This window comes from Phalacrocorax carbo, chromosome 8 (assembly GCF_963921805.1).
Source record: "Phalacrocorax carbo chromosome 8, bPhaCar2.1, whole genome shotgun sequence".
Classification (NCBI taxonomy): Eukaryota; Metazoa; Chordata; class Aves; order Suliformes; family Phalacrocoracidae; genus Phalacrocorax; species Phalacrocorax carbo.
In genome coordinates, this window is record NC_087520.1 from 2,780,045 (window position 1) to 2,796,278 (window position 16,234).

The window sequence follows — 16,234 nt, forward strand, 5'->3', positions numbered from 1 at the left end:
CCTTTTTTCCAATGGGTGTAAACTTTTGATGCCGGATCATAAATTACTTGCTTACTTTTTGCCTTGAAATTCCTGCTACTTGCCCCCTCATAACACCATAAAATCCTGAGGCAAGAAAAAGCAACCCCAAGGTCACCGTCCCATTAAGAGATCTTAATTTCTTCCTTAAGCAGTGGATTTTGACAGAGAAAAAATAACGTGTAGGCGATGGGGTAAGCAGCACGTAAAACTCGGCACTCAGAGAGCTCAAGAGCCCTTGGTGCACAGCCCGGCAGGGCGATCCGCCTGGCAGAAGTGCCGATTCCCCTCGGGCAGAGGGACGCCTGGCCGTTACCTCCCACGGCACTCGCTGCCTTGCCCGGCCATCCGGGGGCTCCCCTTGGGCGGCCGGTCGCGGCCGCGATGTGGCACAGGTCGCTGAGGTTACTAAAGGCTGGTGAAATCACAGTGAGAGAAGTGAAGGGCTGTTTTGGAGGCTGTTGCTGTAATAACGGCCCTTCTTCTCTCACCGGGAATCTCTGATGCAGGAGTTATGGCACATCTGCCTCTGATGTGGTTTTTGAATAGCTGCAGGCTCTGAAGCCTCCCACCTTCTCAGGTTTGCAGAGAACTTGTGAAGTTTTAGTCTTCAGGGTTTAGGAAGGGATAAAACTGTGCTTCCCTGAGATTTAAATCAGTGTGCACTCTGACTCTTGACGTGATTTTTTTTTCCCAATGAGTTTTATTTTGAAAATCAAGCCTTCTGTAAAAACTAATGGAGCAAATTATTTCCAATCATCAAGCTGTAGATGAAACGTGCATTTCTTCAGATATTTATTTCCTGCTGTAGGCTGCCTGAGATAAAGCTGTTCTCTTAATGCATTTATAATACATAAAATGTGCTATGAATAAATACACTAGCCAAAGAATTAACTGCTGGCAGCAGCTTAGTTCCTTCAGGGTGAGTGTAAAAATTTGCAGCTAGTTATGGGAGCAACCAAATCTCCTTTCCTCTTCACGTCCTCCCTCCCGCAGCCCATCCCCACGTGGTCGATGGCTTCCTGTCCCCGGGAAGGGTACCCTGGCACACACGTGGATTCTGGCTCTCACAAAGTTTGTGCAAAAGAGCCAAAGAAGGAATGATGCTGCCAAAGTTTTTGAGACACCCTGAGAAGGACAGCGTACATTTTAGTAGTACATCAACGTGTCTCGTACTTTGATTGTGGTCATGGGATGATGAAGTCATTGAGTTGTGGAAATGCGGAGAGGAGAGTCCTCTTTTTCTCCTCAAAGTTGAAGGAAACAACTGAATATTTTAATGAATATTTATCAAGTCCAGCATGGCTTTTTTTCTTGCTTAGCTGCTTTTTGTTTTCTGGCTGTCAAATGAGACAGTAAATGACCGCGTGTCTTTTCAAGGGACATTAAACATTAAAGGTGCTATTCTGATATTTTAGATATTCCGGACCAAGTAATACGAGTTTTCAAAGCAGATCAGCAGAGTTGTTACATTATCATCAGCAAAGACACTACGGCAAAAGAGGTGGTGAGTCACGCCGTCAACGAATTCAACTTGACGGGAGCCCCGGAGACCTACTCCCTCTGCGAGGTGTCTGTCAGCCCCGAGGGAGTCATCAAACAACGGAGACTCCCAGATCAGTTCTCAAAATTGGCCGACAGGATTCAACTCAACGGACGGTAAATGGGCCCTTGCTGCGGTTTCGGTTTGGATTTGTTTGCCTGTTACGATCGAAACATCCAAAAGAAATACTGGGGAGGGATGTTTTAATTAAATAGACACCTAAAATAGGTGTCTCTCGGAAGAACAAGTGAGTAGATGTCAGTAACTTACACTTCCCTCTCCTCTCTTCTTCCTTGTTTCACCTTCCTCGCCTGCACCCAAGAAAACCCCCTCCCCAAATCTACAGCAAGCTTGCTCGATGGCAGCTGAATTTAGCAGATCGGGATAACGTATATAGTGGCTTACACTTAAGAAGTTATATTTGTTCTGACGCTTTCCACATGTGCTTCGGGATTAAAGCATACGATTCGTGTCGCTCGCCATGATGGCATGTTGCAGTGAACTGATACTAACCTGAGATAAATTCTTCCATTTTTGTGTAAACTGTTATAAATGTTCCTGAAATGTTAAGTGCTTCAGTTTTATCTGATGAGCTGATCCATACCAGAAGAAAGTTTATTAAGTAAAAAATTCTTTAGTCGTCTTTGCTAGGCAACAGAGGGAATTTATGAGGAGTAAACTTTTGTATATCTGAAAGTGATCTGCTTGGGACCATGGAAATGAATTTTCCAGATACATTTTCATTTCCTGAATACTGCGTGTTTCATGTAAATATTAATATGCCACACTAAATTTATGTAAGAAACCCCACTAACCTTGTGTAAGAAATGCAGAAATACATTAACAAGCGATTTTGCAGGACTAATGTGTATTGAAAATGTTATTTCACTGCTGAATTTACAAATGGAAAAGTAACTGACCTTTTTCTGAAGATGAAAGCTGCAGCATATTACGGCGTGCAGCATAGAAAGTATTAGCAGAGCGGTAGATTAAAACAGCTTTTGAATTTTTTTTTTTACTTCAGTAATGATGATATTTTATATTAGCTAAAGTACGAGGTCACACTGTCCCTTCTTGGGTTGTCAACAGCGATGCGGGAATACTCTCATGTAAACTCCCCTGCGGTGCCAGTAATGCCCACGTTGATGGGTATAGTTCAATGTCTGTGTGTTCACAAACCCTCGGAAGAGCATCTCTGATGTTTTATTGTAACTCAATTGTTCTTCAGGTATTATCTAAAAAACAATATGGAGACAGAGACCTTGTGCTCAGATGAGGATGCTCAAGAGCTGCTGAGAGAAAGCCAGATTTCCCTCCTACAGCTGAGCACCATTGAGGTCGCCACTCAGCTTTCCATGAGAGACTTTGAATTGTTTCGCAATATTGAGCCTACGGAATACATCGATGACCTCTATAAGCTGGACTCCAAAACAGGAAATGCTCACCTGAAACAGTTTGAAGATGTCATAAATCAAGAGACATTCTGGGTTGCCATGGAAATCTTGGCAGAGCCCAACCAACTCAAAAGAATGAAGATTATTAAGCATTTCATTAAAATTGCCCTCCACTGTCGAGAATGCAAGAACTTCAATTCCATGTTCGCGGTTATAAGGTAAAACACTTCCCATTTGTCAGATCTGATTTGCGCTGTCAAAGGCAATTCTGTTAATCTGAATGGAAAGAAAAGAAATAGGCATATCCTGAACAGATTGCCGATGGTGCCGGGTGGTTTTAAGGGAATTACTAAGCTTTTCAAAAGCCAGACTGTACAAAGCGATGCATTGTCGCTGCAGCCTTTTCCTTCCCCGGCCTCAGAAGTTCAGTCTTATTGCGGTGGTCGATGTGGCTGTCTCTTCTTTAACTGCTACCTGGCAGGGATTGTTTGCTTGATGAACTTCAGAAACCTGCCTGAACATTACTGTCATTTTCCGTGATTCTGGCACCCAATTTCCCTTCTTTTTTCAGTCATTGTTACTTTTTCAGTGTGCACTGAGTCATATCTGTGGTGATGAGATTACTTACTTTCTTCCTCTCATTGTAAGGACTTCCTCAAATCAGTCTTGTTTTAGTTTAATTTTCCTTTTCATTCTTTCCTGTCATCTGCTTGCTTCTCTTTTTTTTTTGTCTTCGTTTGCACATTTAGACTTTCTCTTCTGATTTATAGTAATTGCTGCTACTTTAACAGCACGTGTTCAGCACTTTCTTTATTTGCAGTTATCTTATACCCAAGTTTTACTTTAAAACCAAAACAAAAAAGGCACTGTGATTCATTAGACAAAGATCTAGATTCATGCTGAATCCTAGCACCGGCACTATCTTTGAAAATACCATTTTAAAATATTTCCTTCCATGTCTTGCCAGTTGATCAAATGGTATTGGCTTCTTTAACGTGTGACTAAACGGAATTCATGAATTTCCTTAGAGGGTACTGGGCAACCACTGGGGCTGCGGCTACTCATTACATGGTGGATAGACATGTGGGCACTGAATCTAGTGTCTATATTCTGCTCCCTGATGTCTCATGATTTGTTGTAGGTGGAGAAATGACTCTTCCTGCTTCCCAGTTAAGTCTAATCAGGCCATGACTAAAGAGGTCTTTCGTCCAAAAAGAAAAAAATAATAATAAGGGGACAAATAAATTGGCTTTTGTTTTACCCCTATGTCCAGAGGAATATGTTTTTGTTCTTTTTCTTGCCTTGCGTTGCATATCAGTACGACACCGTATGCTTCACGACATAGGAAGATAACCATCCTAACGCGGCATGTCAGGCGTATGTTTGGCTTTTCACATGAGAGAAGGCTTTGTTTGTGGTTTGACAATAGCACATAGAGAGATCTGTAGTAAAAAAAAAATACAAAATATGTTTTTGAAGCTTTCAAAATGAGAAAAAAAATCTTCTTAGAACAGCAAATTCAGTCATTTGTGTGACTCTGGATTTACTAATGAATGCTGGAGAATATCACTTTCCAGTTCTGCAGCTACAAGGGCTTTGCAGTCATTGTAAAATTTCTTGAGCAAAGCTGGTGCCGAGTTGTGATAGCGAGGGTGGATATATATTTCATTTTTTAAATTCAATTTTAATTGCATCCAGATAATTCTGGATATATTTTTACTTAATGAGAATGAGGGCCCAGTAGCAAGTTGTAGCTGCTTCTGACTGTCAGTCTGTTGGTGCTCGTTCACAAATGCTCCAAACACACCCCTCTGAAGTCTCACCCCTTTTGCTTGGGATAAGCTGCTCGCTCTGGCTGCTGTAGCCGTGTATTCACCTCATCAATTTTTCACCCTTTTTGTCCTTATTATATGTCCTTGTTATATATGGTATACATTTTTACAGGAGAGAAGTGGTTCTTAAATTAAATGGGCATCAGTACTGTGTTAGAGAGGTGGTTTTGGCAGGCTGACTCGAAATTTGTACCTTGTGAATAGGAAGCAGTCATGCTTTTTGCAGTTCTCTTTCACTTGCTCACAAGAGCGAACAGCAGAGGATTATCGTGGTGAACTTGCAGCCTGGCATTCACCCAGCTTTACAGTTAACCTTGTGAAAGCTATTTTTAATTGTTAAAACAAAAAACCCCGAGAGTTTACTTTCATATGAAAGGTAATGATTCCGCTAACAGCTAATAATGAAATGTATCTGCCTTACAGTGGGTTAAATCTAGCACCAGTAGCGCGTCTCAGAGGCACTTGGGAAAAGCTACCAAGCAAGTACGAAAAGCACCTCAGAGACCTTCAAGATCTTTTTGATCCATCTCGAAACATGGCCAAATACCGCAACATCCTTAGCAGCCAGAGCATGCAGCCTCCGATTATCCCACTGTTTCCTGTTGTCAAGAAGGATATCACGTTTCTGCACGAAGGTAATGTCAAACGTAGAGAAATAATAAGCTAAGTATTGAATCTGCTTTAGCCCTTTCTTCAGTGCTCTGTGGTTCAACAGGTATCTAAAAGAAGCTGCCTCCAGTAGGATGCTTTTGGTACGTCCGTTGTAGGAGTAAAATAGACTAGAACTCTGAATGCATGGTGGAACACCTCCTACTCCTGCTTTCAGCATTTTCAAGGGGTTTTGTTTAAACATATCAATTTTTCCCTCTTACACAAGTTCTCTTCGCAATTGGTTTGGGGGTTAAGCATTTTCAAATGCACCCAGTTCTTGGTTGTGATGTTTCAGAACTATGTGAACTAGTTGCAGAATGTGAACGCTGTTGATGTCAGTAATATTATTTTAACATCTGTGCCAATGAATTTGGGCATAGTTCGCTTACTCCTTTCTCCTCCTCCTAATACTTGTTACTTCAGAAATAGATTAACAAGAGCAATGCTAGCTAGCCTGAGCAGGCCCGCTCGTCACTTGTGTTTTGCCAGAGTTTCCTGTTCTCTTGCTATTTTAATCAAAGCACTTTTGTTGATGGAGGGGCAGGGAGGGAGGAAGGGTAATGTGGGGGACTTAGAAACACATTGCCCATTAAAAAGTATTTCTTACTCTCTTTTTTTCGTGCGTGTGTGTGTGTTTCAATTATGCAGGAAACGATTCGAAGGTGGATGGCCTGGTAAATTTTGAGAAACTCAGAATGATTGCCAAAGAAATTCGCCAAGTTGTCAGAATGACCTCAGCAAACATGGATCCGGCTGTAATGTTCAGACAAAGGTGTGCAATTTAGAAAGGCAGTAGGATTGAAGGTGTCTCAGGGTGGGTAGGGATCTGGGTCTGCGTGTGCATCAGTCCGTTAATATTTCGTTGTGTGACTTCCCATTGACATTTACCATCAGAACCGCAGTCTCTATCAAATCACGGCACTACAGTTGATGCTTCCAAGACCTGCTTTTAATGACTACTAAACCAATTTGTTGTCTTTAAAAAGCAAACAAGAATAGGTTCTAATATTAATGATCCATATTTTTGCTAAATAAAATGTTAGTGTCAGTAGAGTTTTGGGAGAGGTATCATATTAGGGAGGAAATCACAGATATATATAAAAAAAGCACCTAAATCACCCATGTATAAATCTGAAATGTTGCTTCGAACCAAAACATCACTGATAACGTATTAAAAACAAAATAGGTTTTTTTATTCATTCAGAAAACAGCTTGTTCCACCTACATAATGTTTGATATGGTCAGGCTGTAAGAGGGTGGAGGCTCTTTTCTTGTTTGATTTTTTTTTTTTTTTCCTTTGGGGTTTTTTTTTTCCCCTTTTCTCCTGCGTAACATCACCAGGCTCTGTGTTAACAAACTGCAGGGTAAAAGCCCCACGACTTCTAATCTGGTGCTGATTAGCTCCAGATTCTATTTAGTGGAACTAAATAATTTCCTGCACCAGTTTGCTTCCCACTGGCTGACCTAAAAGCATCAGCGACTCCGTTGTGTCCACGCCGGGTCCTGATGCCTGTAGATCCCTGCCAGGAAGGGTTTTGTTGTCCGTCCCTCGCGCTGTTAGTTTGCCTCTCAAACTAACGGGCCAGACAAAAACCCCTCAGGATGCAGGTCAGGAGGGGAGTTGGTGACAAGGTGATGTCCTGTGCTGAATCACTGCACGGTTTCTCCTTTGAAAAAATGACAGAACCGTCCTTTGAGTCGTCCGTTCCGCCTGTATCCCCAGCAGCGGCGAGCTCTCTGAACGCCGTGGGGTGAGCGGAGCACAGAGGAAGCTTAATGGATGGTTGATTGGGTGAAGCGTGCTTTGTGCAAGCCCGACCTAAATTCCAGCTGTTAGGTCACCTCTGCAGTTGTAACTGTCTTCGATTTATGAATTCAGTTACGACTGTGCGCTGGAAGGAAATAGCGTGTGCAAAGATACCTAGAGTATGTAAGAGCACAGAGATTTGCTTCCCTGTGGTCAGGATTCGGAGACGATTGTGAATCCTGTTCTACTTCTTGTTTCCAAGGCTGACTATCAGGAACCAGAAGTATTTTGTTTAAAATTGGTCCAGTCGAGGTTTGCGACAAAAATAACAGACCCCTTGTTAATGTTGTTTAAAGACGGATTCGTTTCAAAGTGGAGACTCGCCTTCATGCTGTTGGATTTGAATTAGCAAAATTTCCTTTTTAACATAAAGTTATAAAGCTACTTACTGATAAGCTGTGATTGCTTTTCAGAAACTTTGGCATTCACAGATTAAATCAGCCTATAAATAACTTCCCCTGATGCCTTGTGCACTTTCTAAGCCTAACGAAGCCTAATCATTAAATGAATTTAATAATAAATAGTTGCATTTAGTATGTTTTTCAGAATTACAGAACACATTTTAATGACGATAATTTAAATTATGCACCCCGACATAAAATGCTTAGGCATCTAATATTAGAGATAGTGCCAAAGATTAAAAGAAAATAATTCCGTGTTTTCACATCATTTATATTCATTTTCATTGCCTCTGGTGTTTGATCTATCAGTTTGTGTTATGAAGCACCAATAAATGCTTTTGAAGATTAAAAATAAACAAGTTTGTTAGCGGTAACATGAGACTTGCTAGCAAGTTCATTACTAGCATCTAGTTCTTCAGCATATATTTGGCAACTACCTTGTTTTCCAGCAAGCAATCAAGAGAAAACAACATCATAAACTTGAATACTGATGATGATTCCTTGTGCGCTTGCTGCAGTCCTAATGCAAAGAATAAATCAATTGAATCACGCTTTCTGCAAGATGAAGAAGTTAATCAGTTTTCTCTCACTCCATCACAATTGATTTTGACTTATGGGAAATAGTTAACAAGAAAATTTAATGCTAGTTTGGCTTTTAAATTCATAGGTTAAACTTGAACAAAAAACTGATAGATGGTCTTCCATGTTAAAGTATTCGAGCCAGTCCTGCCCTTGCATTCCATTAAAACATTGTGTTATTGTTTGAGAAGAATTTTGCTGTATAGAAGTTTTTTCTTTTCTGTTCTTTCCTGTCTACATCTTTCTTCCTGACTCTCAACTGTTTTATTTTTTTCCTGTGCTTTTCTGTTCAAATACATGCTTCAATGTATATGGCTCTTGCTTACAGGAAGAAGAGGTGGAGAAGTTTGGGGTAAGTGTAGAGATGAATGCAACTAAGATAAATAAGGATTATGCAACTCTTAACATACTGCATCCTCCTCGTTAGTGCATGCATCTGAGGTACAGCATGCATTTTATTAACCCTGCAATACGTATTTTTTTGGAAAACAGGAATAAGGGGTTACAGTCAACGTTATACTGCAGCTATAAAAATTCTGAGTTGCTTTTGTGTACTAGATAAGTTGTTTGAGTTTCGGCTTTATGCAAAAAAAACCTCCTGCTGTGCAGTTACCTTGGAAGGCAGACTATTTTGGGAAAGAAATAAGTTGCTTTTTAACGTGTAAGAGAAAAGTTTAAGCCATTCCTCATTTTAAACTCTAAGGACACTCTGAATTGTGATAATGATACGGTAGTTTCCCCCCTGAAGTTTGAGTTCAAGCCTCAAGGTATTTCTTTTTAGTTTATATTTGAAATGGGTCTCGCATTGCATACACCAAAATCCTCACTGATTTCACTGGGCGTCTCGATTGTGTAAGGACTGAATAAGAAAACAATTACAAATGAGAGTACTAAGATAGGCTAGTGAAATTCCTGACTGACGCATGGCGGTGATTTTAAGATGACGTTGCAGCCGTATTTTACATGTTCTTACGTGTATTTTTGCCCATAAACTGCCATCTGTGTACTTGAGCCTATGTGCCTTTGCACTGAGAAACTCTACTTCCTTTCGTACTGTGGTTTACACCTGGTTTAAAGCCAGCTACGTGTTAGTACATCGACATTTCGTGTAGAGTCTGGAGGCAGAAATGCTGACGGCGCTTTGCCCTCCCTCCAATTGCTTTGCAAGTCGCAGAGGAAGCCTGGTGTGGCAACGCGATCTGTCGGCAAAGAGCATCCAGGCGCTTTGTGCAGAGAGCAGATTTACCGACAGTGCCAGGGCTCGTGCTAGCCAAACTGGGGATATACTGGTCCCTGGTGTGAAATCAGCAACGTGCGGATGCCCCCGGTGCAGGAGAGCTTGGCTGGCAGTGTTAGGTGGTCGATAATCAACCGCTCTCAGTGCAGCTCACGGGGAGAAATGCCTAGGACCCAACTGGAGCCACCGTCATTTCTGACTCTTGGGATTACTCTGAACACAAGAGAATAAGGAAAAATAATTTTTAAAGGAAATTCGAATTAAATTGCCTTAAAAAGACAAGTCCAGACTTAGAAATAGTGTGTACACAAGCAATAAAATGTTTATGTCATTAAAACCAAACACAGTGTCGTTTCCAGTTTCATTATATAACAGATATTAGCTTTGTTCTTATCCGTAGGCGGCAGGAGTGCTCCCTTGGTTTGAATAGGTGGGAACAGTCCATTGTGCCTTTCGCTGCTCTTTGTCTAGAGTAGCATTACTTTTTTATTTAATTAAGCTGTAAATTTCTGCCCGTTTTTAAGGTTATATTTTCTCTTAGGTTGATTTATTTAACATCTTTGAAAGTACTGCAGTCAGCTGTTTCCCACCATGTCTTATTTTTTTAAGCTCAGTGTGCTCAATTCCTTAGAGTTCCCCAAATAATATATTTCATTCTGACTCTTTTAGCCGTTACGGCTCTTCTGTGCCGGAGGCTGTTTATTCGGCCACTTGCGGTTCTGTAAACGCACCCAAGAACTTGATAAACATCTTTACAAATAATTTAGCCTCTTAAACACTCAGAGGAATAACTTTATTATAAAAAAAACCTCACAAACAACCAACTTCAAGCAACTTTATTGACGCTTTCCATTAGAATTTACATGTAACTCACACTGTGATCTCCGTCCATTAAAAAAATGGGTTGGGGCTGGTGTGGCCGTAGGACTTCCGACGGTTGAAGCAGAGGAGATGTGTATATTTGAACTGTACCAAGATCAGGTGTGAATAGGAGTGACTGTCAGGGAGAGTTACCGATGTACCTGAGTCATTTGGGGGCTATTTATTTTTGCTTCAGTTGCTGATAGAGTTGGCGGCTCAAAATTAGGAGTGCTGAGGAGCACTTTCACAGATGCAAGCTTGGGCATATGTATATTATCACTGCCTTCCTGACCTCTGCTGGGATCCATTTTTTTTTAATGAGCTGCTCTTCTGTGAATGTTTTACTGGGAGAAAGAAATTAAGTGCATAATATAATGTACTTTGCATATTTAACATAATTTCCCCCCTTATTTAAACACTGTCAGAAGCTTGGTTTTCTAAGAGGATTACACTAGTCACTCGCTTCCATACTCAGCTGAATTGCAAGGAGTTTCTGTTGTAAGCCTGATGCAAACAGTGGGTACCAAATGCCTTAAACAAAGTTACCAAGTTTGTCCGCTCTTACAGCCTGCAGCTGAAATAGCGTGGGTTTTGCAGAGCAAGACCGCGATTCATTAGCAGAGCTAAATGGGTACTTTACTCAGCATTGCATCTCCTCCTTGCTAGTTCCACGTTTTCGTATGCAATCCTTTTCTAGACTGAAATTGCTGCTATCATTTTACCAGAATATTTTAAGACAAGTGATGTTTTAATGCTGTTCATCTTTTTAACTCATTTGCATCAGCATGCACTAGCCCTAACTGAAGATTATTGGTATTAATCTGCTTTGGCGTGTGCTACTGTAGCTCCTTGTTGTTATCGAGAACTAAAAATTTACTGCTTTGCTCTTTTCTTTTCTAGATCTCTGAGCCAGGGCAGCACAAACTCAAACATGCTGGATGTACAGGGAGGCGCTCACAAAAAACGTGCCCGCCGCAGCTCGCTTCTGAACGCCAAGAAGCTGTACGAGGATGCCCAGATGGCGAGGAAGGTGAAGCAGTACTTGTCTAACCTGAATGTAGAGACAGATGAAGAAAAGATCCAAATATTGTCGCTTCAGTGTGAGCCTGCCTATAGCACTCGTAAGTACAGCGATCTGGAATGGTGGCGGGATGTACAGAATTCCTAAAAATCTTCTTCTTTCCCTAGAAATACTCATTTAGATCTTTCTCTTCTCCCTTCAAGAAAAAAACACTCTAGGAAAAGCTTGTTTGTCAATTCATATACTAACAGTTTCAGCAAGCCAGCATTTATCTTCTGATCTTGGTTGAGCCCAGAAAACATCAGTGAAGTTTTCTCTTTAGACCTATAGTTCTTAAACTGTGCGTCTTTTGGTCAGCCTGGGAGGAAAGTCAATAGTACGTTAGCTCTATTCTTGCCCCCCTGTCCTTGTGCGGAATTAGGAAGGATAAAAGTCACGTTTTCCATATGAACAGCAAGAAAATGAAGAGAGACAAAATCAATATAGAAACTGCAATGGATTACAGCTTAGAATAAATGAAGATTGTTGAGAAGGAGAAGTTAGGTCAGTATTGATTGATGGGATTGACGTGGCTTGGCAGTCAAAAATTGAGGGCTACAGCAGGACAGTTTTCATAATTTCAACTCCTGTGCACCTGTCTAACTAAACCAACTGTTATCTGACCTGCTGTCTTCCACGGCTCAGTAAATTCTTATTAAAAATGAGAAAAGGTAATTGCATTTTATTTTGATCCTTAGAAACTTTCACTTGCTTGAAAGGTAGGTTTGTTTCAAAATGGAAGAGTAGCAACCTTGCTAATCAAAACAAAGTTTCACGCTTGTCTGTTGTCCAAATGCGGCTTTTTAAGACTTTTTTTTTTGTCCTCAAATACCATTTTGTCTCTGATGAGGTAAGCTAAAAGCACGACTAAGAGGTGGCATCTTGAAGATAAAATGTGAAGCCCTTTCCATTATTCAGTATTAAGAACGCAAATCCTTGTTATTTCATAAGTACCTTCCTATGCCAATTTTTTTTTTAACATTTCCTTTTAAATATCGCTGATGTAGGAATCCTGGAATTGGCCATACTTGGCGCCCTTTATAAAAATGTTAAATTCTGCGTATTCACACCGGCCTGTGCCCAAGGTCGCCAGAAATGACAGGTGGCTCTCAACAGAAACACGCACGGCATCGTGCATTGCTAGTAGGGGAGTCCTGCTTGCGCTGTGTTCAGCCAGGCACGTAATAGCACGGATTATTTCTACTTAGAGGTAACACCGTTGTGGGTTTTATGCTTTACTAACCTGTCCCCACTGAAACAATAAATTAAAGCACGTCAGCATGAACTCTTGATAGATGATCTATGTGCAAACGTAGCAGGTGGCCGTACTATGCCCAGGAGACAAACGTAACACTTACGAGGTTGTTTTTCAATTGTTTTAAATAAATCATTTAAAATCTTGTTTGCACAGTGCGAGCCACAGATATTTGGAAGGAAAAATAGGGAATATGCGCTGACTAGTTTTACTGCAGGTAGTTCAGCAAATCAAGTCCTTTTCTTAAACTTCAGAAAAGGAAAATGAAGGTTAAGTGGGCATAGAAATAAATATGTAGTAAAGTGGCGTATTATTAAAGTACCTATTTTTAAAAACTGGGGGGAAAAAAACTCTGAAACTAAAAAAAACCCACAGGTAATTGATCTGGTTGAGATTATACTCCCAGTTTCAGGGCTAGCAGAAAGGGTGGGGGAGCGACGCGGAGCACGAGGGAACTGCCAGCCCCCTGGTGATTGCCGCTCCGGCGGAGCGGGAGCTCTGAACCGCTCCCGGGGGAGCTCCTCGCGCTTGGTGAGTTTACCCACCTTTAAATTTTGGCCAAGCGGCTTTGAATCAGGGAGCCTCGTACACGGTTTTGCAGATTGTTTTTGTGCAGGTAGGTTTATTTGCACATACCCAGAAAAGCAGGAGGTGCAGCTCCCTGGCTCTTCTCTCGGGAGTAAGAGTCTCCTGGCCTTGCTTGCAGAAGGGATGAGCAGCTGTAATGCCGCAATCCGGACTTTTCCAAGGGAATTTAAGGAGAAGTCAGATGGCCTTAACTTCGGAGTTCATCGATTGCTGCGTGATTGATGTAGAAACTGAATCGGTGCCCTGGGATGTAAATCAATTGTGCCACCTAGAGAAGGGTGTGATGCCAATTGCAAAGCACCCGTTCCTTCTCCCGCCGGTGGCGTTACGTAATTTTGAAGGAGGCTGTTATGCTTTTGCACCTTATGTACAAACATCTAAAATACAGGCTTTAACTGTGGTAGATAAATCACATTTTTTTGTCTTCTGATCAAGCGCCTCTGTGAGTTTAGGTTTTGAAATGCCATTTCACGTGACAGCCTCTTCACTGTAATGAGGTGGGTGTGTTTGGAGTAGAAGTGGTTTCAAATACGTTTTCTCTGCTTCATACCGTGGTTGCTTTGTCTGCATGGCTATATTCAGAACGACTGTAATAATCCTGCAATTCCAAGTGCAAGATATTTATATGCAGTTTTTCCATAACAGTGACAAAGAATTTAAGTGAGAGAAGAGGAGCAAAATCCTCAGAGATGTCTCCGGTACCCATGAGATCGATTGGCCAAACCACTAAAGCCCATCAGCATCAACAAAACAGGATGAGTCAAGTTCTTCAGGTTCCAACTGTGAATTTATACCCCAGTAGGAAAAAGGGACTGACAAAGGATCACGTCACATTCAGTGAGTATCTTCAGTTCACCTGTCTGGAGAGTTTTATAAATTAAGTAAATAAGAGGGAGGAGCTGTTTGGAGCTGGGTGGATTGTTTGAGATGCTGTTACACTTCATTTACTCCATTCACTTGAAAATAGCTGAAGCATATTATTGTGTTTTAAGAGGGCGTTTACTTGGGCATTTGCACAATTTCTAATCTCTTTTCTTAAAAGAGCTAATCATGAGGTGTTGGCTCCAAATACGCTCTTGCTTTAGTTTCATTACTTGTAACTTAGCACTTTCTGTGACAGTGCTTGTTTTCTGTATGCCTGAAACGTGTACAGACATCTTTTTTCTTTTTTTTTTCTCTCTTGAACTAAACGCCTTCTAACTAAGATGTACCTCTGTCTTGAACAAGTCAGATATGCAGCGTTAAGTCTTTTACTGTGGATTTCTGCATTCTAAAGGGATCTTGCACAGAGTAGAACAATCATAGAATCACAGAATCATTAAGGTTGGAAAAGACCTCTAGGACCATCAAATCCAACCCCCAACCCAACACCCCCAGGCCTCCTAAACCATGCCCTGAAGTGCCACGTCTGCACTGTGTTTGAACCCCCCCAGGGCTGGTGACTCCCCCACCTCTCTGGGCAGCCTGTGCCAGGGCCTGACCGCTCTGGCAGGGAAGAAATTTCTCCTAATATCCAACCTAAACCTCCCCTGACGCCGCTTGAGGCCATTGCCTGAGGCCAGCGTTGCTTGTTCCTTTTCATGACAAAATAAAGTATAATATATTTAGGTGAAATCATTGAAACAAATAACAGACATTTAGTAGTTTAACCTCTGGAACACCATCATAATATCATTATTGTCAAATGGAGCAACATATTATTAGTTGCTTCTAGTGAGTATCAATTTTTTCTGTTTCTAAATTTGCTAGTTGCAAAGCAGTATTATGTATTAAAATGCTTTTGATCTATTTGCATAACTGTTGTATCATCTGAAAGTTACAGTTGTGGGTTATTAAATAAAGTTAGTTGCAGTTAGTAGATGATATTATATGATTCTAAGATAGATCGAGCGTCAATATCCATTAAAATAGCTTCAGAAAACAGTATATTGCAGCATTATAAAATAGCAGTTGCAGTTAGTATTTATTTCAAGTCTCCTCTTACAAGCCTGTGCAAATTTATCCGCTCCAGAAGTTTTGCTGAGAGGTATTTCTTTGCTCCCATGCGTTCAGTGTTGGTCTAACAAACTGTTGAGAACTTAAATGACCTCCTCAGCACTGTGTCCTCTGCACGGTGGTCTAATAGTGAAGAAGTCCCAAAGTGTCCGTTTGCAAAGCACCGTGGTACGCTGGTTTTGTGAAACGTCCTGAACTGTGTATAGTGCCCGTGAGTGCTGATTTGAGAACTCCTGATTCTAAAGATCTTGAACCAATTTGTCGGCTGTGATGCAAATTGTTTTTAACACTGTCCCAACAGCGTCATGGGCAAGGGTTTCCTCCAAGCCTCACATGCTGTACGGTTTTCAGTCCTTTGCCAAAACCAGGACTAGTGTAGCTGTTGCAGTGGTTCTGGTTATGACCTGGGTGTTCCTACACACCTCAGATGAGCAGCCAGCGGTAGCAGCGGCTGCTGCTGATCTGATCCAAATTTGAAATGGAGACCACCTCCACGTGCAGAAGTCATCTGAGCTTCCGCTCCTCTCTTTGCTGGGTACTCCAGTGGTTGCTCAACATGGTGCTTATTTGTAGCTCAGCCAGACAGCACTAACGTGAACGAATAATAACATGCAGTAAGTGATTCCGTTGTTTTCATAGGTACAGGCTCCCCACAGAAGTCATTGAGCTTGTCGGAGGAAGTAAGTAGTAAGAAACAAACAGATGACACTATGTCCATGGCATCTTCTTTGCACTCCAGCCCACCTGCTTCTCCTCAGGGCTCTCCACGCAAAGGTACGTGCGCTGCATGAATGTTCACAGTGCACATGTCAGCATCCATCTGGGGAACTTGTGCCCGTGTTGTACTAAAACCAGGGTGGGCAGTGGCAGGAATATGTGTTGGTGATGACCTGTAGGAGAAATAGTAGTTTAGAATATTAATGTCAGAATAGCATTGTGTCTTTCTATTAATAGGTGTAGTTTCTCAAGGTAGTGAAATGTTTCAGCCTTAAAAATCACCTACTGTTTTAGAA

At 41.4% G+C, this 16,234-nt stretch overlaps 1 protein-coding gene across 7 annotated transcripts in view; it reads left to right on the top strand.

The window, feature by feature from the left end:
- The window catches only part of RAPGEF6 (Rap guanine nucleotide exchange factor 6), a 141,608-nt gene that overhangs the window by 110,727 nt on the left and 14,647 nt on the right, over positions 1-16,234 (top strand). For 4 of the 7 annotated variants that reach the window (XM_064458295.1, XM_064458297.1, XM_064458291.1 and 1 more), the window contains 8 exons: positions 1,437-1,677; positions 2,790-3,173; positions 5,211-5,422; positions 6,087-6,210; positions 8,554-8,577; positions 11,224-11,444; positions 13,872-14,063; positions 15,861-15,995. In XM_064458295.1, the coding sequence (XP_064314365.1) occupies positions 1,437-1,677; positions 2,790-3,173; positions 5,211-5,422; positions 6,087-6,210; positions 8,554-8,577; positions 11,224-11,444; positions 13,872-14,063; positions 15,861-15,995 (1,533 nt within the window). Of the gene's footprint in view, positions 1-1,436; positions 1,682-2,789; positions 3,174-5,210; positions 5,423-6,086; positions 6,211-8,553; positions 8,578-11,223; positions 11,445-13,871; positions 14,064-15,860; positions 15,996-16,234 lie in introns of those variants that run through there. The other 3 variants (XM_064458293.1, XM_064458294.1, XM_064458296.1) reach the window with 2 other exon arrangements.